Here is a 26,003-nt window from a genome sequence, read left to right as displayed (position 1 = left end):
GGCGGGAGAAGTTGAGTTGTGTAATTATTGATATGGTTTAATGGGTGGAGGCATTGCCTCGGTATGGGAATTGATCTTAGTGAACTTTCCTCCTGCTAACCCTGTGAAATATAGATAGGAAAGAGAAATGTAAAAAATCTGAATGCCTTTGAAATAGTTACATAACATGCCAATAAAAAATGAACACATATAAAAGTGCTTTGTTGTTTGTTTGTTTTTAAAAATAAAAGCCATGTTAAATGCGACAATATAAGATCACAGTAAAATTTTGTTAGTGAGATGAAGACTTTGAACCTGACTATCTGCAAGTACTAGAATAGCAGCTGTTTTACTGTGATCTTTAGCATCATCTTGTATGAAACCATTGTGTCTTGATGAGCATTCAGACAACCTATCAGTTGTTTGATATTTTGCCAAAACATTCCTTGAAATAAGAGACATCTGGCATACAAAGATATATATTTTAGTAGCCAGTGCTGAATTACTCTGAACATAGAAATGGGTGAAATTTTAAATGACTATTTGCTCTAGATCAGGGTGGCAAACAGGGTGGCCCACTAGGTGACAGTAAGTCCCAGCATTCATCATCACAGGCTATGCAAGCTAGGGCTGATGGAAGTCATACAACAACATGTGGAGAACTATATAATTCCCACCCCTGGTTTTGATCAAAAGAGGGTTTTTTTGCACCACTGTGCAGAGACAGATGTCATAATTTTCCTGGAGGAATATAAGGGGAATTGTTCACAACACAATTTTGAAGGGATGAATGACTTTTTTTCCTTTTTAAATAGCCCAATACTTTATTAACACAGCCATATATCAATACATTGCAATGGAAAGACAGGGAAAAAAAAGACAAGCAGGCAACTTTAATTGACAGGCTTCTTAGTGAACTTGATAACATGTAAGCTACATGAGAATAATAGGCAAAGTAACAGAGAACCGAGCCTTGTTCGAATTCATAATACAATTACTCATAGTCTTATGGGCATTTATCCATATTTACTGATACAATTAGGACAATCTCTTGAGTATCTCTAGTATTCTCATAAAATGACCAAAAGGTTGCCATAGTGGGAAAGACAGATCCCCAAAGCACAGAAGTGTTGTGCCAGTGTATGATATATATTTATTGGCCGAAAAAGGGAGAATTTAAGCAGTAAGTCTGAAGAATCAAAATAATTTAACTTAAATATATGTGCAATATTTATTGTATTAAAACAGCAAATACAAACAATCCAGGGGAGTAACATCTAGCCTCACCTTTCCTACTTCTTTTTTGACTGTCACATCTGTTTTTTATTTGCAATGTATACAGTGATGGCAAAATCTTCTTCTAAGAAATGGACCAGCATAAACAACTAGTGTCCAAATCTGAAACACCTCCTACTTACTGTTTCTTTGAAGATCCTACCTATGATGGTTTCCCATTCCATAATCAGCCTCTTGCTTTCTCCCTCTTCTCACTTGAAATCTTTCACATAGCCCACTGTTTTATCAATACTGATTTCACACGATCTGTTCAGCACCAGTAATCATTTTACCTAGATATTTTTCTCCTTGCTCTTATCTGTCAGGTTATGTGGATCCTTCCTTCCACCTCCAGCTTTCTTCCAGAATGCAATCCTATCCATATTTGTTAATTCAGGGGCATGTACAGCTGATGTCAGTGTGACATCCTTCCAGTTTAATTTGTAGCCTTAGCTATCTTGAATTTCCAACATTATGTGGAGTTCCGTTTGTAAGCAGGAGGAAGAGCATATACTACATGTCTATTCCTCCTCTACTCATGAAAAATACAGGGAGCTATGTGAACCTTATTGGCTTCATGGCAACCTATACAAAGCCAAGAGATCAGGTGGAGGTAGGATGCAGGGTGACAAGATGATTGTAGTAAAAGGCTTCTCTGTCTTATCTGCTTTGCAAAGTTCATATCTTACCAATGGAATACAAAGGGACTGAACAGAACTAGGTTTTTGGGTTATTAATCATATATACAGAACTACCAAGAACATAGAGGCCCTAGTCCAAGGAAGGTTTACATGCGCCTAGGGTTGAGCCAAGACTACTCACATTTTAAAGGAAAACTGTCAACATTTGAAAAATTCTTCCAATTTTCAGTGATTTTTGGCACTGCTTTGGAGAATGTTTACCCATTACATTTGGATTTCCACACTTGCTATCAGCATATTATTGCAGTGACATTACCAGATAGTTAAATCTGACTGTCTGCAATGTATATTCTACGTATATATGGGTTCTGCACAATCCTATTCACTGGTTGGATAAGGTCACCCTATCAAAGCACCATGGTCCTAACATCTTCACCCTCACCTTTTACTGACATAATCTGACTGCCTACATAGTGCTGTGATAACTGCTTATTCACTATGTGAATTCTGACTTGGTGCACCCCTTCCCTTAATTAACTGATGAGGGTGAAAGGAGAACGAAAAATGCAACCAGTGATGCCAAAACAGCAGAAGCAGCAGAGCTGAAATCAATGGCACTTATCACTAATATGCCTTTTTGATTTCAATAGGGATTAAATATAAATAACATATTTAGATTAAATAAATATAAATGCACATTATTGTGCATTCCTCATTTAGTTTCACAGCAACCCCAAGTCCCTAACATTTCTGTTTCACACATAGAAACTGAAGAGGTCAGATTCTTGTAGCCTGCCTGGCCAATAGGTCCAAAGCTAGACTGGAACTGTTGTTGTTATGTGTCTTCAAGTTCATTTATGACTTATGGCAACCCTAAGATGAATTTATCATGAGGTTTTCTTGGTGAGATTTGTTCAGAGTAAGTTGACCATTGCCATCCTCTGAGGCTGAGAGCATGGGACTTGCCCAAGGTCATCCAGTGGGTTTCATGACAGAGCCTTGGTCTCCACATTTATAGTCCAATGCTCAAACCACATCACCTAACCCAAGTCCCTAATGTTGGACTCCATAGCTCTTGGCAGCAAGAACACCTTTTCATCTATGGATATAATTTTCTAGGGTAAAAAGGACATGCAACACCAACACCTTTCTCTGCTCATGTAGAGACAAAATGATACACCTACTAACTCATCCCACAAAAGGAATCCCTTGCAGAGCATCACACCTCTTGTTTTTCCTAAAAGGGAAAGCCCAGAATTATCTGCATATTAGGAGATTGGGTAAAAGATAGAAGATGAGAACAAAAAGGCACTGTTTATAATACTGGACTATTGCTGTTAGCTTATGTTTCCTTGCAATTTCTTGCAATTAATTATTATAACAACAGCTGAGCTATTAGTTTCCCCACCACAGAGTATACTACCAGAAGGACTCAAGTTATCCTCTGTGTTTGAACCCACAAATCATAACAAAGAATGTTGCACGGCCATGTTCAAGCCTGCAAAAAATCCTGTTTCCAACTGTTAACCTTGGTAATAGAAGGTTGATGTGGATTCCCATCTGTGGTCTATGAGCCAATGGATGGACTGGGACTTCTATAAGAAGGTATCTGGATCCCATTTGTGTGCATGGGACACCTACTCCATGGAGCTGGACTCAACATAGTAGGATATTTCGCCAGATGGAGGATGGTGATGCTCATCAGAGGAAAGCTCATAAATCATGCAGACAGGACTTGGGTCACCACTCTGGCTTCCCTCCACTAAACCTCCAGTTTCACTACTCTGCCAAACACCTTTATCTGTAGTTCTGTGTGAACATGAGGCAGTTATGGGTTCACACTGACTACTTTCTGGAAAGCCTTCTTGTCTACCAGTGGGGCTTGCATATGGGTTGTCTATGGAGGCCTCTTCACCTCCGCTGCTGTAGCTTCTAGAGAAACTAGTTTTTGACATATTTCCCTTTTCACCACTGTGACTTCTATACATTCTGGGTCCTGATGCCCTTCCACTTCCTGAGCTGTGGGTTCTACAAAGGCCATCTTCTGGAACTGCTTCTGACTCACCACTTTCAGTTCTAGAAACATAAGGGTGTGACTCAACTGCACATCTATAACTGTAGTTTCTAGAATATATGCCCTCTGAGGAACTTTCATTATCTTTGCTGCTGCTTCTAGAAAGACTAGCCTCTGAAGCACCTCTGCTTACTTCACTGGAGCTTCTGGAGAGATCAGCTGCTTTAAAGCTCCCACTGTTTCCGCTATGGCTTCTGGAAAGGCTATGTCCCATAGCACCTTCATTTCTTCTGCGGAGGCAGATAGGAGTAGATGTCTCCACAGGACCTGCACTCTCATCACTATGACTTCTAGAAAAGCTATCCACTGATGTACCTCTACTTTTGGAAAGACCAGACTCTAGAACAACTTCATCTGCTTCCCTGTGACTTTTGTCAGCTGCACACTTGCTACTGACACTGCTATCACTTCCTTTGCTTTCCTTGTTCTTGCCTCTTGCATGGTGACCACCTGCAAATCCTTCACTCCTGCTGCTTTGGCTTCTGGAAAGACTGTCTTCTGGGATGCCTTTATTTCCAGCACTGTGGCTTCTAGACACTTCCACTTTCATCACTGGGACACTTTCACTTTCATCACTAGGGGTTGTGGAAACAGATGATTCTGCAGATCCTCCACTCCCACGACTGTGACCTCTAGATGCTTTAGCTTCTATGAAGCCTTTATTTTCATCATTCTGGCTTCTAGAAAGGCCACCTTCGCTTGTACCACTGTGAGTTCTAGCAAAAACACTATCTGTAAGGTTTCTGCTTCTGTTGCTTTGGCTTCTAGAAAAGCTAGTCTCACTACTATCTCTTGCCCCACTATGAATTCTTGACTTTAGTTCCTCTTGAACCTCTTGATCAGCACTGCTTGGAGTTCTCATAAAGACACTGTCTGTTAAGCCTGTACTTCTGATGCTAGGGGTTCGAGAACTGCTCCCCTCTGAGGGATCCTTGCCTCCACTTTTTGGACCTCTAGAAATGTCACCCTCTGAAGGGGATGCATTTGTATCACTGGGGTTTCTTGAAAGGCTTCCCTCTTGGCTCCCTTCAGTCCGGGCTCTAGTGAAGACAGTGTCTGCAAAGACACCACTTTGGCCTCTTTGGTTTCTAGAAAAGCCACCCTGGGAGCTATTTCTGCTGGCCCAACTGCTGTTTCTAGAAAGACCACTCACTGGGACCTCACTGCTTTCAGTACTGCTAGTTCTGGAAACAACAGGCTCAGCATATCCTCCAGTTCCATGAAATTCATTTTCATCACTTTGGCTTCTAGAAAGATTGCTTTCTACTGACTTGTCCCTGCTTATTCCACTATGACTTCTAGAAATGCCACCTACTGGAACCCCACCATCTTCAGCACTTCTGGTTCGGGAAACAACAGGGTCAGCATATTCTTTACTGCCACGCTTGCCATGAAACTCATTTTTATCACTCTGACTTCTAGAAGGGTGTCCATCTCTTGACATGCCCCTGTTTATCCTACTCTGACTTCTAGAAATTCCACTCACTGGAACTCCACCATCTTCAGCACTTCTGGATCTGGAAACAACAGATTCAGCATGTCCTTCGCTGCCACGAAATTCATTTTCATCACTCTGGCTTCTAGAAAGGCTGCCCCCTGAGCTGTCCCTGCTTGCCCCACTCTGACTTCTAAAACTGCCACCCACTGGTACCCCACCATCTTCAGCACTTCTGGTTCTGGAAATAGCAGGCTCAGCATAACCTTCACTGTCATGCTTGCTGTGAATTTCATTTTCATCACTCTGGCTTCTAGAAAGAGAACCTACTACATAGGATGCACTGCTACCACTGCTGCTTTCATGAAAACTACTCTCTGAGACACCCTCACTTCCACCACTGTGAATTATAGCAAAACTGCTGTCTGTTAAATCTCCACTTCTGCTGCTTTGGCTTCTAGAATGGCTGCCCTCTGGAACATTTCTGCTTCCAGAGCTGAGTTCTCTAGTATGGGTAGTTCCGGGGATAATATTACTTTCTCCACTTGGAGTTCTGGAAAAGCTGGATGGTGAAAATCCCACACTTCTTTGGCTTTGGCTTCTAGAACAGTTGCCCTCTTGTGCACCCTCACTTGCACCACTCTGGGTTCTGGCAAATACACTGTCAGTCATACCACCACTTCTGTTGCTTTGGCTTCTTGATAGATAACTATCTGAGATGCCACTGACTCCACTACTTGGACTTCTAGAAAGGCTATTTTCTAAGTTATCCCCACTCTTGCTGCTGTAGGTTCTATGACTGCCATGGCTATGGCTTCTAGAAACACTGGTCTCTGTGATGTCTTCAATATCTGCAAAATTTCCACTTTTATTACTAGTGCTTCTAGAAGGGCCACTCTCCAAGATACCACTGTGGCTGGTGCTGTGACTTCTAAATGCCTCTGAGACACTTCCACTCATACTACTGTGACTTCTAGAAAGACTACCATCTGGAGTAACTGCACTTCTATTGATCTTGCTTCTAGATAAATCACCATCCGAGACCAGCCCACTCCCACCACTCTGACTTCTGGAAAGTCCACTTTCCAAACTGCTTCTACTGTGGCTCATTTTTTCTGTTGAATCTTCTTTTCCTCTGGTTGCCAAATGCGATGTGGTTGTGATGCTGGAGTTTGATGAAGCTAAAAAGGGAAAACACAAGGAAATTTGGTTTCAGAATCCATATTTTTCATCTTAGTGTTCCCCATTTAAAGGCCATTCCATCTGAGTATTTGATTGAAAATGATCTCCCCCAGTCTCCCCATTAGAACTACTATTTGCTTCTACAACTGGGTTAATTCACCTTTTCAGTGGGATCTAGTCTAGTGCAGGGCATTCTTTAATATGAAGAGCTTTTTAGATAATCTAATGAACAGAAAACCAAATTAAACTTACATAGCTTTGGAGTGGGGTAGATTCTGCTAATGACAGCGGGTGGTGGAGATTCCATGCTGCGAGGATAGGAAAAACAACTTAAATGAGCTGAGCTGTGGAACAAGATGTGATTCTTAAGAAAAATAATAATAGTTCAGCAGTTAGGGTAATAACCTGAAATCTGGAGTTTGCCTTGAGATTGCTGGTAGTATCCTGAGGACTCCCATTCTGAACCAGAAGGCCTGACTTATCATATTCTCTTTGGGAGAAATAAAAGCGGGAGGCGCCAACTCCTTCTTTCTCTCTCTTCCCCACCCTCCATACCTATCTAGTTGTATCTGTTAATTATAAAGAAGCCACTTTTCATCAGGCCTTCTTCTTTTTTCCTCCCCCAAAGAATATGCCACCAGGGTTCAAATTCCTGCTCAGCCATGGAAACCCACTGGGTGACTGGGCATGTTACACTCTTCATTTTAGTGACCTCGAAAGGATGCAAGCCTGAGTCGAGCTTGAGCCCTTTTGCTGGGATTGAACTCGCAACCTTGTGGTTTGTGAGTGAGTGGCTGCAGTATAGGCATTTAACCACTGCGCCACCAGGGTTCTTTACTGACAGAATGCTGAGATTCCAAACAACTAGAAAAACTTTCCCAATGTTAATTATGTGAAGGGGCTCCATGTGAAGAAAAGGGTCACCCATGAAGGCCCCATGGTTCCTTGGCTCATCTCTCCCACATCCATCCCCATGTCTATTTGTTCAGTCTGGGTGCCTGTAATAGGAGAAGGGCAGGCCTCGGCATATGTAGGCTTCACTTATGCACATACAGTAGCTGTCTATGCATCAATGCTTCACATATGTGCAGTCACCTCTGTACATCTAAAACCTTGCATATGCACTGAAATCTCCACTTATCTAGTTTTTTGTTAGGCTAAGGGTTTCACCTCTGGCATCTGTTTAGTTCACACATGCAGAGGCTCCAAAACAGTTTTCTTACCTGATTTCTTCACCTTCCATCAGCTTCCTGTAGGTGAGAATCTCAATGTCCAAGGCCAGTTTGATATTCATAAGCTCTTGATACTCCTTAACCAGCTGAGCCAAGTCTTGCTTAGCACTGTGAAGGGCTTCCTCCAGTTTTGCCAATTTAGCTTTGGCATCATTGAGGGCAGTTTCACCTTGTACACCAACATCTTTGATGTTGTCCTCCAGGCGCAGACACTACAGAGGAGAGAAGGCAACATGGAAATTGAGTGACAGCATGGTTTGGTACTCTGCTTTCCTCTTTTCCTCACTGCTTCACATTTGACTCGGGTAAAAGTCTGGATGAAGAAATCAGAGAGGGACTCACTTTGGAAATATGAGTACGTAGTTTTGCAGAAGCAAGATGTAGACTTGTGACATGTTTCCCAAGAGAGAGAGAGAGAGAGAGAGCAGAGATGGTCAGAGGAAGAGAAATGCCTATTTCTGTGTCTGTTGAGCTTTCTTTTCTCCATCAACTCAGTCATTTTATAAGATCCTAGAGTGAGTGGTGACAATTCCAGGCCTTGTTTGGTTGAAATAGTTTATCTGGACCCATTCCAATCTGGGTTCAGATTTGGTTATGAGATAGAAACAGCCTTGGTTACCTTGGTGGACAGAAGGAGTGAGTCCCTATTTGTTCTTCCCAAGGTTTCAATGGTATTTGATACCACTGACCATAGTATCCTTCTGGATTTTTTGGCTGATATGGAACTTAGGGACATTGCTTGCAATACTTCCATTTTTTCCTGGCTGAATGTTTTCAGAGGATGGTGTTGGGAAACTGTTGTTCACCCCTTTTAGCCATTAGCTTGTGGGGTTCCACAGAGATCAATATTATTCCCTGTGCTGCTCAACATCTACATGAAGCCATTGGAAGAGATTATCTGGATCTTTGGGGTTGGGTGCCATCTGTATTCTGTTGATTTCTGATGATATCTCTCCTTTACAACGGATGCAAAGAGGCTATGATAGCACTGAATCATTGTCTCAATGCAGTAAAGGACTGGATGTAAGCAAATAGACTGAGGCTTAATCCAGGCAAGACAGAAGTCCTGCTTGTCAGTAGGAAAACCAAGCTGGGATTGGGATCACAGCCTGCTCTAGATGGGATTGCTCTCCCTCTGAAATATCAGGTTTGTATCTTGGGGTGTTCTTGGACCCAGCACTGCACCTGGAAAGCCATGTTGGGGGCTGGATAGATTGGCAGAAAGGGGCAATGAGATGCCCCAGATGGAAATTCTGCCCCGGATGGAAACCAAACACTGCAGTCTCTGAGAGGCCTGAAAAGAACCTGCTCCCTGGTGGGTTCTTTTTAGGCTGTGCATGTGGTGCCACTAGTGTGCTCGCGTGCCATGATGACATTCGTGCCATGTGGCACTGTTTGGGCGCTGTGTTGCATGGACATCATCATTGCGTGGCCCGTATGGATGGGTGTGCACCATGATGGTGGCTAGGGTGCATGGTAGGGTTGCTGAGCATGTAAATACTCAGCCCCCGTGCAATCCTAGTTTGGGCATAGGCTGGTGCAAAGCGCCCATTTGTACAGGCCCTTGCTGCGGTAGCCAGGAGCAACTTTGCCCAGCAGTGGTTTATGCCTTAGTTACTTTTCGATTAGACTACTGGTAATGCAATTGATGTGGGACTGTCCTCAAAAAATTATTATTATTATTATTATTATTATTATTATTATTATTATTAAACTTTATTTCTATAGCGCTGTAATTATACACAGCGCTGTACAAAGTTGGTAAAATTAAGAGTAAATAAAAGCCTGCCCAAGGCGTACATTCTAAGATAATAACAATTAAAAGAGGAATAGATAAAATTACCATATAGAAAGGGAAAAAAAACAGATTAAAAACATCAAATATCAAACAAATCACATCCCATCAAATAGTGTCAGACAGCCAGATGACAATCACAAATTCCCTGAGAACGCTTCCCTAAACAATATGGTTTTCAGCTCTGTCTTAAAGCTGGTTAGGGAAGTGATGAGCCGTGCATGCAGAGGAAGAAGGTTCCAGGAATGAGGGGCAGCAAGAGAGAAGGGACGGATCCGGGATGGGGCAGAGAAGATCCTGGGTTGGGAGAGGAGACTTTGGCTACCAGAGCGGAGAGTGCGAGTAGGGATGTAGGGAGAGAGAAGATCGGTTAAATAAGGAGGGGCCAGCCCATGCAGGGCTTTAAAGGTGAGTAGCAGAAGTTTGTACCTGATGCGGAAAGGAAGAGGGAGCCAGTGAAGGGAAGACAACAGAGGGGAGACATGATCATAACGGCGAGCGAGTGAAATAATGCGTGCAGCTGAATGCTGAACAGAAATTAATGGGTGGAGGTGAGAGAGAGGAAGCCCTGCCAAGAGGAGGTTACAGTAGTCTAGTCGTGAGACCACTAGGGCATGGACCAGCGTCTTTGCGGTAGAAGCTGAGAGATATGGACGGATTTTGGCGATATTATAGAGAAAAAATCTACAGACTTTGGCTGTAGTCTGGATCTGAGGGATAAATGACAAAGAGGAGTCAAAGATGAAACCGAGACTGCGGGCTTCCTGGACCGGCTGGATAGAGATGTTATTGACAGAAATAGAAAAGGAGTAGTGAAGGGTGGGCTTAGGAGGGAAAACAAGAAGCTCGGTCTTGGACATATTGAGCTTCAGACGCCGATGGTGCATCCAGTGGGAGACAGCTGTTAAACAGGATGACACTTGCTGCTCTAGCTCTGGTGAAAGATTAGGGGTGGAAAGGTACAGCTGGGTATCATCGGCGTACAGATGGTAGGAGAAACCAAGAGAACTGATAAGTTTGCCAAAGGAGAGTGTGTATAGAGAGAACAGAAGGGGACCCAAAACAGAGCCTTGAGGAACTCCAACAGATAAGGGGACAGAAGACGAGGTCTGACCACCCGAGACCACTGAAAAAGATCGATCTGACAAGTAAGATGTGAACCAATCGAGAACAAGGCCCGAGAAACCAAGGTCAGAGAGTATATCTATCAGGAGACAGTGGTCCACGGTGTCGAAGGCCGCAGACAGATCAAGTAGGACAAGGATAGAATAAAGGCCATTCGCCTTGGCCCGCAAAAGATCATTTGAGATCTTAGTAAGGGCCGTCTCTGTGGAGTGCCGTGGGCGAAAACCAGACTGGAAGGGATCCAGAATGGAGTTGGTTTCAAGAAACTCAAGACAGCGTGAATAGACAACTCGTTCCAACACCTTAGAGAGAAAAGGAAGAAGAGAGATTGGACGATAGCTAGCCAAGGAAGAGGGGTCGAGAGAGGGTTTTTTCAGGATAGGGGAAACTAAGGCATGTTTGAAGACTGAGGGGAAGGAACCCGAAGAGAGAGAGAGAGATTAAAGATATAGAGGAGGGAAGGTAACAAAGAGGGGGCTATAGAGATTAGAAGACGAGAAGGAAGTGGGTCAAGAGAGCAGGTGGTGGGTTTTGATGAGTTCAACAGCGAAGAGAGTTCTTCCAAAGAAACAGGAGGAAACACAGAGAGTTTATTAGTAGGAGGGGCGAGGAGATTAATGGTGGGAGCCAAATCATGAGGAGTTCATAAGCTGCAGCAAGTGCAAAATGCAGCCTCCGGACTGGTGTCAGGTGTGCATTTTAGAGACTGTATATCACTGGTTTTGCAAGAACTGCACTGGTTTCCAATTTGCTTCTGAGCTCCATTCAAGGTGCTGATGTTGACTTACAATGCCCTAAAGGACTTCAGACCAAGGTATCAGAAATACCTTCTCTTCCTCCCATATGCGCCTGCCAGAAATCTGAGATTTTCATAGGAGACTCTATTGCAACATCTCATGAAATCAGATTGATGGGTACACATAACAGGGCTTTCTCTGTAGCAGTACCTCAATCGTGGAAATCCCCACTCTGAGAATTTAGGCTGGCCCCATCTCTTTTACGCTTTCAGTTGGCAGCCAAAACAGTGCTGTTCTGCAAGGTATTCCATATTTGAAATCAGTGATTTAACTGTTTCAAAATTGGATTCTAGGATTGTTTTAGATTTTTAGAGGAGTTTTTAAAGAATATTTAATTTATTTTTAATATATTTTTATCTTTGTATTGCTTTAATTGTTTTTTGTTTGTTTGTTTATCACTTCAGGAACCCTTGTGGGCTGGGAGGTGATACAGAAATACTTTAAATAAATGAATAAAAATCTGGATTATTTCCAGAAATAATCTTAGAAACATACATTGTGAAATCTGTTAACTTGGAGAAGCAAGGGCTATAAAACCCACAAGCTGCATTGCTGTGTTCATAATAAAAAGAGAACTGTAAAACTTCTGCATGAAATTAGCAACCATGCCATGCCAGGCAGTTTACCAAAATTAACCTGACAAATGCTACTTTCTGACTCTTGGGTAGGACTGTTTTCTGGGTAACTATGGTGGGTCTGGGGCCAATTTTTTTTGCCTGTGGCACTTCATGAGAAAAGCAGAGACTGTACAAAATTCAAAATAAAATAAAATGAATCTGGGGTGGAGGAACACTGATGGAAAACCATGTTGGGGTTGAAAAAAACACCCAGTTTTTAAAAGTTAAATATTGCCCCTGTTATCAATTGAAATGATGAAGGGCTACTCCAAGAGGCTTCCTAGAAAGGCAATTCATCTTTCCTTTTTTGCCAGAAAAAAATGTAGCAAAGTGGGTCAGGGGGATCAGGAGCCACAAAAACAGACTTAGAGGCCACATGGAGCCCTGAGCTTTATCAGTCCTTGCTCTAGTGTAACTATTAATTCCTATGAGGAATCCTTTGATTTTCTTTGCTTATCAGACTGTTTTTTTTTCCTGAGAATGCATTTATGCAAGACCTTTTAGAATAGCTGGGATGTTCTAATAAAATTAGAATGGTTCCCATATAAGCAGCTAGAGGAAAGGTTTAAGAAAGATTGGAAAGAAGAAGGTATAGAAAGAAGGAAAAATGAGTGGGATGGTATAATTGGGGAAAAACAGAAAAAGAAAAAAATATCGAAATACTATAAAGAATTGCTAAAAAGGGAATTGGAGCAAGAAGGTATAAAGGATAATATGATTAAATGGAGTCAAATGATTGGACATAATATAAATATGGAGGCATGGGAGAAATCGTGGTTACAGACTAACAAATTTACTTTAGCGCAAAGCCTAAAGGAGAATTATTACAAAATGTTTTATTTATGGTATTTGACTCCGGTTAAATTGTCAAAAATGTATAAGGAAGCAAACAAAACTTGTTGGAAATGTGGGAAGGCGGTAGGAACCTTTTACCATATGTGGTGGACGTGTAGGAAAGCGAAGCAATTTTGGGATAATATACACTCTGTAGTAAGAGAAATAATAGGAAGGGAGTTTCCAAAGAAACCAGAATTGTACCTTTTGAACATGACATGTAAATTAGGAAAAGAAATTGAAAAAAAGTACTGGAAAATTATGTTATACATGATCACTACAGCGAGAGTGCTATATGCCCAAAAGTGGAAAGGGAATCAGATACCCTCTCTGGAGGAATGGTTTATAAGAGTACTGGACATGAGAGAATCAGATAAATTATCCAGAAAGCTGAAAGAAGATAGAGAGGAAGAAGTGGAAGAGGAAGATGAAGAAGAAGATTGGAACTTAATTGTACAATATTGGAAGAGTATAGAAGTAGAGTGAAGGAATAGAAAATACACAGGTGTAGAGACAGTAGTATATAAGAGAAAGTAAAGTATATATATTAGGATTGGGAGGGGGAGGGGGAGAGGGAGGGGGAGGGGGAAAGGAGTAGGATATGTTGGGATAAGAGAAAATTGTATGAATATGGAATGTTTTTTGTTTGTAATTATTTTCTCTTTTGATGAAATAAAAAATAAAGTATATAAAAAAAAAGAATAGCTGAGATGTTCTGAGTGCAACGCATGAGCTCTGAGCTGTAAACCCTCTCATATGACTATTGTCAACAGCAACACATCCCTGTTGGGTACACCATCTTCACTATGGTAGACATGCTACTGTAACATCCAGCTAGCCATGCACAGAATAAATGCATGATTAATTTTGACAGGTCAAGGCATGGCAGCCCCTGTATCTAATTTTTTTGTCCAAGTCAATTCTGCTTACTACCAAGAAACCAAAGCCACTGTTGTAAAGTGGCTTGAACACTGGATTACAACTCTGGAGATAAGGGTTAAATTCCCTGCTCTGCCACTGTGTGATCTTGGGCAAATCACACATTCTCAGCTCCCGAAACCCTGTGATAGGGTCACCTTAGGATCAAAATAAGTTGGAAATGACTTGAAGGCACATGGCAGCAAGTGCTAGTGAAGTGCTAGGACAAGTCACAAAAAATTCCTAGTGACATTTTGAAAATAGTAAAGAGTTTGCAGTTTCACCTTTGAAGAAGGTTAACGCAACTTCTATTTGAAATCTTGGTCTGGCATATTTTTTTCTGAACCCTCCAGCTACTCTTTGAGTCTGCCACCAGCCATGCCTTACCTGACTTTTCAAGGACACAATGCAGGACCTCATTTTCTGGATCTGTATGTTTAACTCAGCAATCACCCTCCGGTCATGAAGCAGATGGTCTCCATACTTAACTGAAAGCACTTCTCTTTCATTAAGCTGCAGAAAGGATTAAGAGGACATTACATTCTTCTCAGCAAAATTTAAAAAAATGGAATCAAGGGATACAGAGCCCCCAAATAGTCACATTTTTTTGGGGGGGGGGAAACCCACCTCACAAACATGATTGTAATAATTAATAAATAGAGAAATAGATTTTAATGTAAAGTTTTCTCTGTCTCTAACCAGTCTTAGGCAACAGGATTTAATATACACAGATCATACAGAGTTAAATTTGTGAATAAGATGGGACCACCAGCTCCTTCCCTGCAGAATGTTAATCTGTCTTCTATTGGTTCATAATAATTCACCCCTAACCATACTTACTTACTTCCCTTGTTCCTCAACTTTGTGCTTCTTCAGCCTGTTTGATATACATCTTCCTTTTCATGTAAAATTACAGATGCCAGTTACTTCCTTGAGATGAAATTCCACCTTTATGAGCCATTTGGCAAATGAATAAGGAACTTCATGTGGCCTGTCCCTGACTTTACATTTCTCTTTTTGCCATTATTTCCCTTGTATACTTTTATCTGAATATCAGTGATAGCTGGTGGATTCCATGTTAGTCTCCAGGTTTTAATTTGAATGTCAGTGGAGTTATCTAAAGTGCTGAGGGGTTATTCACATGTTTTGTTTTGCAACGTGACTATGGGCCAAAACAGACTGAAGAAATAATCCATCTTAACTGCCTCAGTGCTAGGGAATTTTGGGAACTGTAGTTTGTTGTGGCAACAGAGCTCTCTAACAGAGAAGGTGCAATGTCTCACAAAACTACAGTTCTCAGAATTCCCTGGCATTGAGCCAGGGCCATTAAAATGATCTTCCAAATGGATTATTTCTGCAGTCTGTTTTGGCCCTATGTGGATAATCCCACACACACATTCCTGATTTGTTGTCCACACTATTTTTTAAAAAAATCAGAACCAGATCTATGCACATCTCTGTGAGTTCAGTTGCTCACATGTGTCAACACTGCAAATAAAGATGGAGTTGATGATGCGAATGTATTTGAAACACATTCAGGACATGCAGAGTTTTATACTATTTTGTCCCAGGTATATCCGTATCAATTATTGACCTAGCAGACGATGCAAATCTTTCAGGAAATCTACTCCCCCTCCCCAGATTGATTATCCTGGGTTTTGTGGAAGGTGGGTTGCAACCCCCTCCAAATCTTATGATTGTGAACAACACAGACACAACCCACATTCTAGCAGGATTATTTACACCATCTAAATAACTCCTGAATCTATTTAGGAAGATGAGGGTCAATACCTTGGATAGTACCTTTAAAGCTTGGTCTATAGCACTGATATACAAAACATTTTGACCCTTTGGACCACCCCTTTTACATCTATATGTGAAGGTCACACTCCCCCCCCCCAGCTTGGAGTAGAATGTAAATAACAATATTTTATTTATCCATTGTGCGTATTTTCATTTGCACTTTCATGTTTATTCGTATTTTAACATTTATAAGGAAATAGCATCATTCAAATTAGAATACAGTTGGCCCTCCTTATACACAGATTTTTTATACGTGGATTCAAGCATCCACGGCTTGAAAATCTTCCCAAAAAGTATAAATTTCAAGTATTAAACCTTAATTTTCCCATTTTATATAAGGGACACAATTTTGTTATGCCATTGTATTTAATGGGACTTGAGCATACACGGATTTTGTTATTCACGGAGGTTCCTGGAACCAAACCCCAGCAGATAACAAGGGTCCACTGTTGTTTTATTTGAGTAAATTCAATATTTAACTCAATGTATGTGTAAATTTTAAACATAAAAAAATTTGGGAAGAGGAAGAAAAGGAGGATGGACCAGAGATTCCCGAAAAACTCTCTCACACACATCCTGGGTCCTGCCCCACCGTTTGAGAATCGCTGGTCTACGGTGGTATGATAGGACCATGTGGCTGCAATTTCTCAAAGTTTGAAAGTAACAAGTTACAAGTAATGTTGCAAGATATTATGTTTCTTCGTAAGAAACACAACCTTTCAAAATCCATGAAAATTGAACAAAGTTAATTTGCTGATGTAGCAAGTAACAGTTACTAGTTATTTTTAAAAGGCACCTTTTAAAGGCAATTTCTGGCTGTTTGAGGTTTTTAAGGCAGTGTTTGAGCTGGAAGATAACTTTGTGCAGATCCACACATTAGTTGGGGAAATAATTAGTCAGTCCCTATGGGAATTCACAAAAATCAAATGCCCCACACATTCTTCATGTGTATCACCCTTACTCCACTCTCTTTATGCAACTGTGATATCCTATGCAGCCTTCCATCATGATTAACATTCACCTTGCAAGGGGGTTGTTGGTACAGTCCTTGGTGCCAAGTAGGTGCATACCTTGCTTCTGGTGAGTGTCTCTAATTCTTCCCAGCTCCTGATAGCCAGGGTTTCATACTGAGCTCTCACATTTTCCACAATCCTCTGTGGATCAGGGTTGTATCTGTTGTTGTCGATCCCCAGCACAACTGAGACATCCTTAACTTGTGACATCACTTCCTCAAGTTCCTAGATAAACAGGAAAAATACAGTAGTTGAGTTACAGCTTCCAGCTTAGCACCAGTACCTTGATGTAATAACAATTAGCTCTTTAATATCCATTGCCTCAATAATTTCTACAGCAGTCATGTTTCTGAATTAAGGGGTGGGCTAGTGAGTTTATAGCTGAAGAGGTAAGATCTGAAACAAGAAAGGCCCTACTTCATATTTCTTTTACTAGCTGAGTGAGACATTCTAGTCATAGCCAGGTAAAGCCAAGAGTAACCTAGATGGATAATAAATTAACCACAGAGCTGGAGGTACCTCAAGGGCCATCTAGTCTAGTGCAGGAATTCTGATATTCAAGCATTTCTAAGATGTAGGCATCCAACCTCTGTTTAAAGACCCCCCCCCAAAGAAGGAGAAACCATCCCCCTCAATGCAGTCTATGTTTTTCTCTATTGTCAAAGGATGCTGAGATTCATTTCCATTGTAGAAAAAATTATATCCCTGTATATTCCTCTACACATTCACAACCTAGTTCTCATTGCTGTGTTCTTTAAAAATTAATTAGCATTTAAAAATCCCACATATACACAAGTTTATCAAACAGATTTCTCCAATAACATCTAACCAACATTTAAGAGGGAGTCATAGCACCCTCTAAAATTAATTTGCAACAATGTCTGTGGACCCATGAAAACAAAAACAATTGGTGGGAATAGATATTTGCTGTCCTTTATGAATTATTAAAGGAGACATGCAGTTACTTGTTCAGTCCAATAAAAGATCTAAGTACTAGAAAAACTACAAGCAGTGAGCAACAAATTTAGCAGAAAGCCACAAATCTTAAAATGGGGTTACTATAACAAAGACTTTAGCTTGAACTTTATCGTACCATGAGCTCCAGGCAGGGATGAGAATGGAACAGAAGGGGCCAGGAATGAGTGTGGAATGAATGGGGGACACATTTTACTGCATGCAGAGTCCCTCGCTCATTCTGTTCCATTCTCAAAACAGTTCTCAAAAATCTCCTCCTCTGGGGACAGATTGGGAATGGAAGGGCAGGCTCCTTTTGTCCTGTTCTCATCCCTGCCTAGAGCCCAATGTGATAAAATTTCTTGTTTCTCCAAGTCTTTGCTCCCTTATCAGGATCTCTGACTGCTCCATGCACTCTCTGTCAGTCACACACCTTCTCCCCTCATTCATCCAACTCAAGAGATTTAATTCTGAACCGGAGACTAATTAATCCATCTGAATCCTTCCTCAACCCTGTCTCTACTCTGCTGTTTGCCTTGTATGTGCTTGTCAAAATAACCACAGAACACCAACATGGGAGAAAGGCCACAACTTTATTAAACCATTGGTAGGGTTGGCACAAAGCATAAGGTCAGGATCTGTGCAATCAAACAACCCGTTGTTGTTTGATTATCCAAAGCCGGGTCCCTACCCGGCGCTTGGGATGACCTAGGGGCTAAGGAACACCGCTTGAGCGCAAACCATGCCTTGCGTTCCCCAATTCACAAAGCCCCTAGTCACCGGGAGGTGCACCTGTGTTCTGGCCCCCGCAATGGCCAGACACCTTCGCTCATCGCCCCCGGGTACCTTGTGACTCCCAGACCAGAACTCCATAGCCCTGGTACCACCAACGTTCAGATCCTGGCCTATGCTGCCGAACAGTTGTGACAAAAAACCACCTGAAACAGCGGTGGGCAGGCGGGAGAAGCTCAAGGCTATCTCCCTTCCAAGCTTGGCTCCACACTGCTCGAAGCCAAGTGCCGACTGAGGCGGAGAGGCCTCCGAGCAGCAATATATACTGCTCGGCCCCTCCCCTCTGCGTCATTTGCGGGGCCCCGCCCCCAAGGCCGAGCCCACCAATGGGCAGCCTTGGAGGACCGGAAGCCCCGCACCAGCGAGCCCAGCTCCCAGAGCGTCCCTGGGCCGGAAGGGCCGCCCCTTCCGGCCCTGATAGCCAATCGGGAACCGGGCAAGCCCCAGAGCACTCTGGGGCTTGTAGTTTTGCCGCGCAACAGCAGCAAAGCAGTCTGCCCCGTGAACGGGGCGACTGCAATTTACTGCAAAAGTGAAGGTGAATCACTGGTCTTCCCATCTACCTCTTCCCATATTTATAGTACCACTTTCAAACTGTAACCAGAGCTTGAGTTTGGACAGCAGTTTGATCTGCCTTTTCCTGTCCCCACCACTTGTGTTTTCTATCTTCATTCTCCTTTTCCTTTTCGTTTGTAACAAGCAGCAGCTCCATGACCTCTGGCACATACCCATGTGGTGACTGATGTCAGGATGCAGAGGAAGGGCTCCCTGATTGCTTCTAACAAAGGTGGATTCAACTCAATGACTTTCAAAAGAATCACAACGAGTAAAAAAACCCCAAAAACAAAGTGCACACACACACACAAACACAATGTGGAACAGGTAAGATGTAACTGGACAGATTCCAAAGCCTGATCACCTTTTGGGTGTTTGACTAACTCTGTACTTCTTCACTCAGTGCCTTTTTCCATCCATGCCTGATTTAAGTGGTGTTACTCCCCAGCATTAAAACAGAAAAATCAGTCCATTGTCTTATTTTTCTACCTTTCATCAACTGATGTCTTTGTGAATTGTCTTTTTGTTTCTTTCCCTTTTCACCCTCTCCTCAGTCTGCCCCATGCTCCACCTTCATGAAACAATTTAAAACTGTTTCCACAGGAAGTATTAACAGCTTCTTTCGACTCACTCTTGCCTGACTGCCAAGGGACAAAGGCTGGAGCTACAATGCACAGTTCATCCATCAGCAGTAAAAAGCTGTTTTGCCACCAAATCAAGTGTGCGACTTATTATCTCCTCCATTGGCACTTAAACACTGGGTAAACAGGCAGAGCCCTTGCATTTAAACAAGTTAAAAACCTTCAGGGATCACTACACAGAGGTGCATGTGGATACATGTGCATAATTTTGAGGCATTCACAGAGACTGGCAAGTGGGATATGTTAACCCTGCAGCAATTAAGGTATCCATTTTTATAGGGAGCAGGACAAGCCAAATTTCACTTGACCAATACTTTAGAGGGACCAACCAAGGCAGATTTGCAGAGACTTGGGAATGGCCAGGAAGTGTTGGGTTCACCAAGTGTACCCATTTTTGAGCCTCGTGATTATAATTCCAATGTGAGGAAAAGATAATGCTGACAAGAGGCAGCAAATTATTACTTCTGTGCTGAAGGAGTGGGTGAAAAAAATGCAGAATGGTGCCAAAGTCAATAATGCTAAGCTCATAGCAAACTAGCTCAAAGTGGAGGGGTGTGGATGTGTGTGGTAGGGATGGAGGGGGCAGGGGATCTGTAGATAAGGAGGCAAACCATGAAAGACAAGTACTGTCAATTTATAAGCTGGCACAACCTTACATCACGAGAAGATATATCAGTTAAAGGACTCCCACACTCCTAAAGCACATTTTGATAGCCAATGCGCTTTTTTCCAAAGCAGAACTGAAGGTGTGCTTCATTGTTACAACAAAAGGGCTTTATTTGGATTGTAAAAATGACCCACCCCCCCAAAAGCTCCAACATTTGAGTTTTGGATAGTTCATTGTTCTTAGTGTGCCTTCTCCTAAAGGGTAGAAGGTAGGCAGGGATCAGTAAATTACACAATGGAATAACAGGCAGCCTCCGCTGAGGACAGGTAAGCTGTGTGTTTTATGTTGGAAGTAATTCAGTGATCAATTGAAGAAACAAGACAAAAAAAAATATTCACCAGCAGCAGAGATAGACTACCAGAAGAAGGCATGGGCAGAGCAGTAAATCAAGGACAGATGAGTGGATAGTCTCCTTACAAGGAGAGAGTTCTGGCCTCACAAGAACATTCATTAGTTAACTGGTTTCCTTCTTGTGACACAATAGAAGCTTCCTTGCCCCTTAGGAAGGGACGGCACATTACACATTTCAGACAAATATGCGCATGGGGGTTTGTGCTGTTTGTTTTCACACTTATACTTATATACATATAAATAAATAAAAACTGCCAACAATGGTTTATTTTTTTTTAAAAAAAAGAAATCTTAGTAGATTTTCATAAAAGATACAAGGATAATTGCCTCCTTTTAGAAGATCAAGCCTGACAAGTTTCATAATGCCAGCTGCATGCATTTTTGTACAAGAGCAGCTATTTCCGTTTGGAGCTTAAGCCTTTAGGTTCTTTGTGGGCAACTGTCAGGAGTCTTAACCAGAGTGATGCTGGATAAGAAATTTGCAAAACTTTCAGAAGAATCAAACATTTTACAGATGAAAACTGGTACAGCATGACCAAAGAACATAAAAGTGTGGTCAAGATGCCAAATGTTATTAGTGAGTTTAAACAGATAAAAGGCTGCAGCACTTTGCTTTGCCTGAGAGAACTGGGAAATGCAAGATTCCACTCCCTCCTCTCCCTTCCCACTGCTGAGTTGAGTGCAAATTAGTTTTGCACCTTGAACTTAGTTTTCAGCAATTCAAGTAATCTGAGAAGAGAGAAAAACTGTGGAATTTTAAAAGCAGTTGACAGAGTGGGATGACAAAGGATTACGGAGATTATTCTTGCCAAGTTGGGATAGATACAGCATTTTTAGTGGAAGGGAACTATTGAAATTGGAGGCAGCGGAGTGACCCATTTTCTCTTGCCTATTCCCCCTCCCCATGCTTGTTGTGGTTTTCAACAATTTGCATGAGAAAATGACATACGCTATAGGGGTTTCTCTATTTAAGGAACATTTCTATACAAGAAAGAGCATCAATCTATGTGCACTGAAGTACTGGGAACCCTGCTCACTGTCCATGTTGCAATATTTTAGAAGGATTACTGAAGGGGCTAGGAATTACAATGAATAAAAAAACTGATTCAAAACTTAAATTTGTTTTCAACCTAGTTATCAAAATTACAGAAACCAGGAAAGGATGAGGTAGATGATGGCTATGGAATGCACAGGGGCATTTGCAGAAAATATTGAGAGCCCGTGGTTTTGCAAGCAAGCACTCAGTGCTACATTCTCACAGGTTCCACAAACCTCCTGCTCCTGAGGACTGAATACTATAGTTGGCCTATGATACATTAACTCAAAACATCTATACAAAAGCTTTGTGATTGGGGAACACTACTAAAAACATTCATTGTGATTAGAAGATTGACCTGTCAGTCACAGAACTGTAAGACCTCTCCTGTGCTCTCCCCTTATGGAGAGCTAGGGAAGTGGGCAGGCGAGCATATCAACTTTTGGACAGATCCTGTCTGTGTTTCTATGTCCCTCCTAATCCAAATTGCTAAACTGTAAAGATTTGCATTCATTTTGCTTCAGATGTTTGCCTCACTTCAGTTTCAACATCTCCTGAATCTGTCCTCAAATTTGTCCTCAATTCCTTTTTGAATTTGGGATTGCCTTGAACCCAAAGAAACCATACTCTTCATTACACAATCAATGCTTTCCATTATCACACCACTGTTTATTTTGCTACTAGTTACTTTTTGGACTCCAGCTCCCCAAATCTCCCATCCAGAATGCCATGGGAGAAATTTTGGGAGAATGTAGCCCTGGCCTCAAAGCTTTCCGAAGTCTGAGATAAGACCATGTTTAAAACAGATTATGTACCAGGAAAGCCAAGTTCAGTTATCAGAATGAACAAAGCAGGTCAAACAAATTTGCACAGGTGTCCTTTTTAGCTATATATTTGTAATGCTTTTGATAACCGTTTGCCTCTCCTAATTATTGTAAAGAGCATTAAGCTATGTGCACTGAAGTACTGGAAATCCTGCTCACTCTCCGGATTGGCTTCTGAAATTTTGTCTCAAACATTGCTTACACATTTCCAAACTTATTCTTACAGTTGTAAAGTTGTAAAGGCTAGAATGTGTGTGTGTGTAATCTGAAATCCCAAACAATCAGGATCCTGAAATAGATAGATAGATAGATAGATAGATAGATAGATAGATAGATAGATAGATAGATACAGTACTGGCAGTGGCCACACAGCCCAGAACACCCACAGAAAACTATAGACACCTGCTGTGAAAGCCTTTGACTTCATAGAAAAAAAGACAGACAGACAGACAGACAGACAGACAGAAGACAGACAGCATTCAGACTTGGGTAAGGGAAACCATTACTAGACTTATCCCCTTATCACCAGTGTATATGGTTATGTATATCCAAATTTTGAGTATATACAGGAATGTTTACCACAGACACATGAATCATTTGGCATTCCAGATATTCTGGAGTACTGTACAGGTTCTACCATCTCTTGCCATTGGCTATGGTGGGTGTGGCTGATGGGAGTTATTGGCCCCAGTATCTGGAGGGCTGAAGGTGTCTCACCCCCTTCCCTGGCTTAGTCATTGCATTGGATAGCTTCTTTATGCCTAAGCTTTAACCTTCACTGGACGTCTGCATACAGCTAGAGGCAAAAAGGGCATTATTACTATGCTTTACGAACTGGAAGATGGCCTAAATGAAAAAAGTAGAATTATAGGGAAATACAAGATACCCTGAGGCATGGGGAAGGAGAAGAGGCTATAAAAAATAATGGGTGTTCCATGGGCAACCAGGCGCCATCTATTACCTAAAGGAGCATTATAGCCTCTTCCACGTGGCCCAAGCCTTTCAAACAAAAAGGGGAGATGGCAACAGACTCATTCTGTCAGCAACTATCATAATTAATCGGCACTTCCATTTGTGTAATAATAAGAGTGAAGTCCCCAAGGAACACTATCCATGCAATGGGAGCAATGAGACTGAGAAACCCTAAAGGAAGGCCAGACAAGCACTCCAAAGACCAGCGGTTGTCCAGTCTTCCAGGAGCCTCTCTCTGCCTTGATTTGACTCCAGGGATCTGGTCTCTGATGGGTCAGGAAAACTCAAATAGTTTAACGTCATCTTATATTCCAAGATGGGGCTGGACTCATGAACCTATTCTGGACACAGGGAAGGAGTTGGGCAAGGGCTTTCATTTCAGAAAGCACTGGTTTAAGGGGTAAATTTTCAGAGGGGGCAGAAAGCAGAAGGCAGAAATAGCTTGGCAGAAAGTCTGTCCTTGGATTTCTAGAACACCAACCAGAGAGTGTTTCTTGCTGCTGGCATTTTAAAGACAAGGGAATTTCAAGAGAATTGGCCAAGGCTGGGTTTATCTCTCTATAAAACTGACAGGAAGGGCAGTGCTGAAGCACTCCAGTTGCCAACATTTTGAATTCTGCAAAGGTCACAGTCTGACTATGCATGTGGAGCAAGTATGATGAGGATGATAAGGGCAGAGTGGGGGCTGGCAAATTCCTTCCTGGAGATAATTGTGACTTGAAGCTGAAATTGCACGCTGGCTGATGATAAGAGGGCCCACAACTGGGACAGATTAGTGGCCCTGCTTCTCAGCAAGTTTCACAGGTGAATTCTAAATTTCACCAGAATACAGGAAGCATAGCCATTTTTAATAGGCATTTTGTCAATCTAGAAAGTTGCTTTGAAAACACATCTATTACTGTAACATTGTATGGATTACATATTATACTGTATGTGCACTATTGATTGTTGATAGATCTACTGGAAACTTTTAAACATCGGTTTGTTTCCTGGCTCTGTTTGTTTGCTATTTACAAAACTGAATCCTAGAAATTTCCTGTAGCTTGATCCTTATCCAAGCCACTTCATGGTTTACTTATTTTTTTAAATTTACCTGCTCCTGGATGTTTTTCATTAACTCCACCCAAGCCTGAAGTCCACTCAGTTTCGCTTCTAGTTCAGTTTTGTGCAAGAAGCCATTGTCCAGATCCTGCATAGTATGAAAAGAGACAGTGGGTTTCACTTAACAACAACAACAAAAGCAACGACAACAACAATGCAGGTTGAATATTTCTTATTCAGAATCCCTAAATCCAAATTAATCCAAAATCTAAAACTTTTTGAGCTATAACACAAGTACTGTATTTGCAAGGCTGGAGAGAGGTGTGGGAAGAGAAAGGTGTGAGGATCTGTGAAATGATGGGAATCCATGCTCCTCCTTTTTCACAGATCTCCGATTTCTCTCCAACCTTGTGTCATTAATTATATGTAAACACAGGTATTCCAAAATCTGAAATAAATAAATAAATAAATAAATAAATAAATAAATAAATAAATCCAAAATTTGGAACACTTCTGGTCCCAAGTATTTCAGGGGATACCCAACCAATAACAGTAACAATAGCAACAACAACAATAGCACTTATTTATAATGTCCTTCCCACCAAAGGGTGGAACATCAAACATATACAGTCAGAGACATAGACAATAAAACATAGCAGTATAAATACACATAAAATCTCCGAAATCCCAGCAATCACTACCTATTTCAGCAACCTCAGGCCTGACTCAGCAGGTTAATCTGGCAAATAAAGAGGAAAGTTTTCAAACCTTTACAATAACAGGTAAGATCTTCCTCCATCTGGACTTCTAATAGAAGACCACATCACAGATACGAAGCCCAATCCTAAAAGGCTTGCAGCCTTCTCTGTCTAAATGTTTATTTAATTTATAGTACAAAAAAATTACAACATTCAGAAAAGGGCTCACAGTTCTTACAGAACTGTGCATATCAGTGGAACAGACAATATTCCTTTGTTGTAGCTTAAATTTCTAGATGATGTCCACCATGCTAACTGAACTGCCAGGTTGTTGTTGTTGTGTGCCTTCAAGTCATTTCTGACTTATGGTGACCCTAAGGAAAGTGTATCATGGGGTTTTCTTGACAAGATTTGTTCAGAGGGGGTTTGCCTTTGCCTCCTTCTGAGGCTGAGAGTGTGTGACTTGCCTAAGGTCACCTAGTGGGTTTTCATGGTCCACAGAGTTACAATCCAACACACAAACTGCTACTCCACGCTGGCTCTCAAGCTGCTAGGTCCTGGGAGAGAGTAGAGTGCAGTGCCCTAAACATAAAAACTCAAAGTCTGACAACCAAAAGCCCTGGATCAAATGTAACCCATGAAAGGATCCATGGTGGGATGAAACGTGAATATTTAGGGAGATTTAAAACAACCAGGATGGTACTGTTCTGAATTAAGGCCAGAGGGAAAAGAGAACTACAGTAGGAGGATAC

At 41.7% G+C, this 26,003-nt stretch overlaps 1 protein-coding gene across 1 annotated transcript in view; it reads right to left on the bottom strand.

Moving 5' to 3' along the window:
- Nucleotides 1-800: 800 nt before the first annotated feature.
- The window catches only part of LOC121924439 (hornerin-like), a 47,626-nt gene continuing 22,423 nt past the window's right edge, over nucleotides 801-26,003 (bottom strand). Inside the window, exons 4-9 of the mRNA XM_042455911.1 lie at nucleotides 24,606-24,701; nucleotides 16,778-16,945; nucleotides 14,292-14,417; nucleotides 7,810-8,030; nucleotides 6,839-6,894; nucleotides 801-6,585 (exon numbers count right to left, since the gene is read on the bottom strand). Of these exons, the coding sequence (XP_042311845.1) occupies nucleotides 3,533-6,585; nucleotides 6,839-6,894; nucleotides 7,810-8,030; nucleotides 14,292-14,417; nucleotides 16,778-16,945; nucleotides 24,606-24,701 (3,720 nt within the window). The 3' untranslated portion in view covers nucleotides 801-3,532. The remainder of the gene's footprint in view (nucleotides 6,586-6,838; nucleotides 6,895-7,809; nucleotides 8,031-14,291; nucleotides 14,418-16,777; nucleotides 16,946-24,605; nucleotides 24,702-26,003) is intronic.

The sequence above is a fragment of the Sceloporus undulatus genome, chromosome 2 (genome assembly GCF_019175285.1).
Source record: "Sceloporus undulatus isolate JIND9_A2432 ecotype Alabama chromosome 2, SceUnd_v1.1, whole genome shotgun sequence".
Taxonomy (NCBI): Eukaryota; Metazoa; Chordata; class Lepidosauria; order Squamata; family Phrynosomatidae; genus Sceloporus; species Sceloporus undulatus.
The sequence above is the reverse complement of the archived record's forward strand: the minus strand, read 5'-3'. Positions and strand labels throughout refer to the sequence as shown.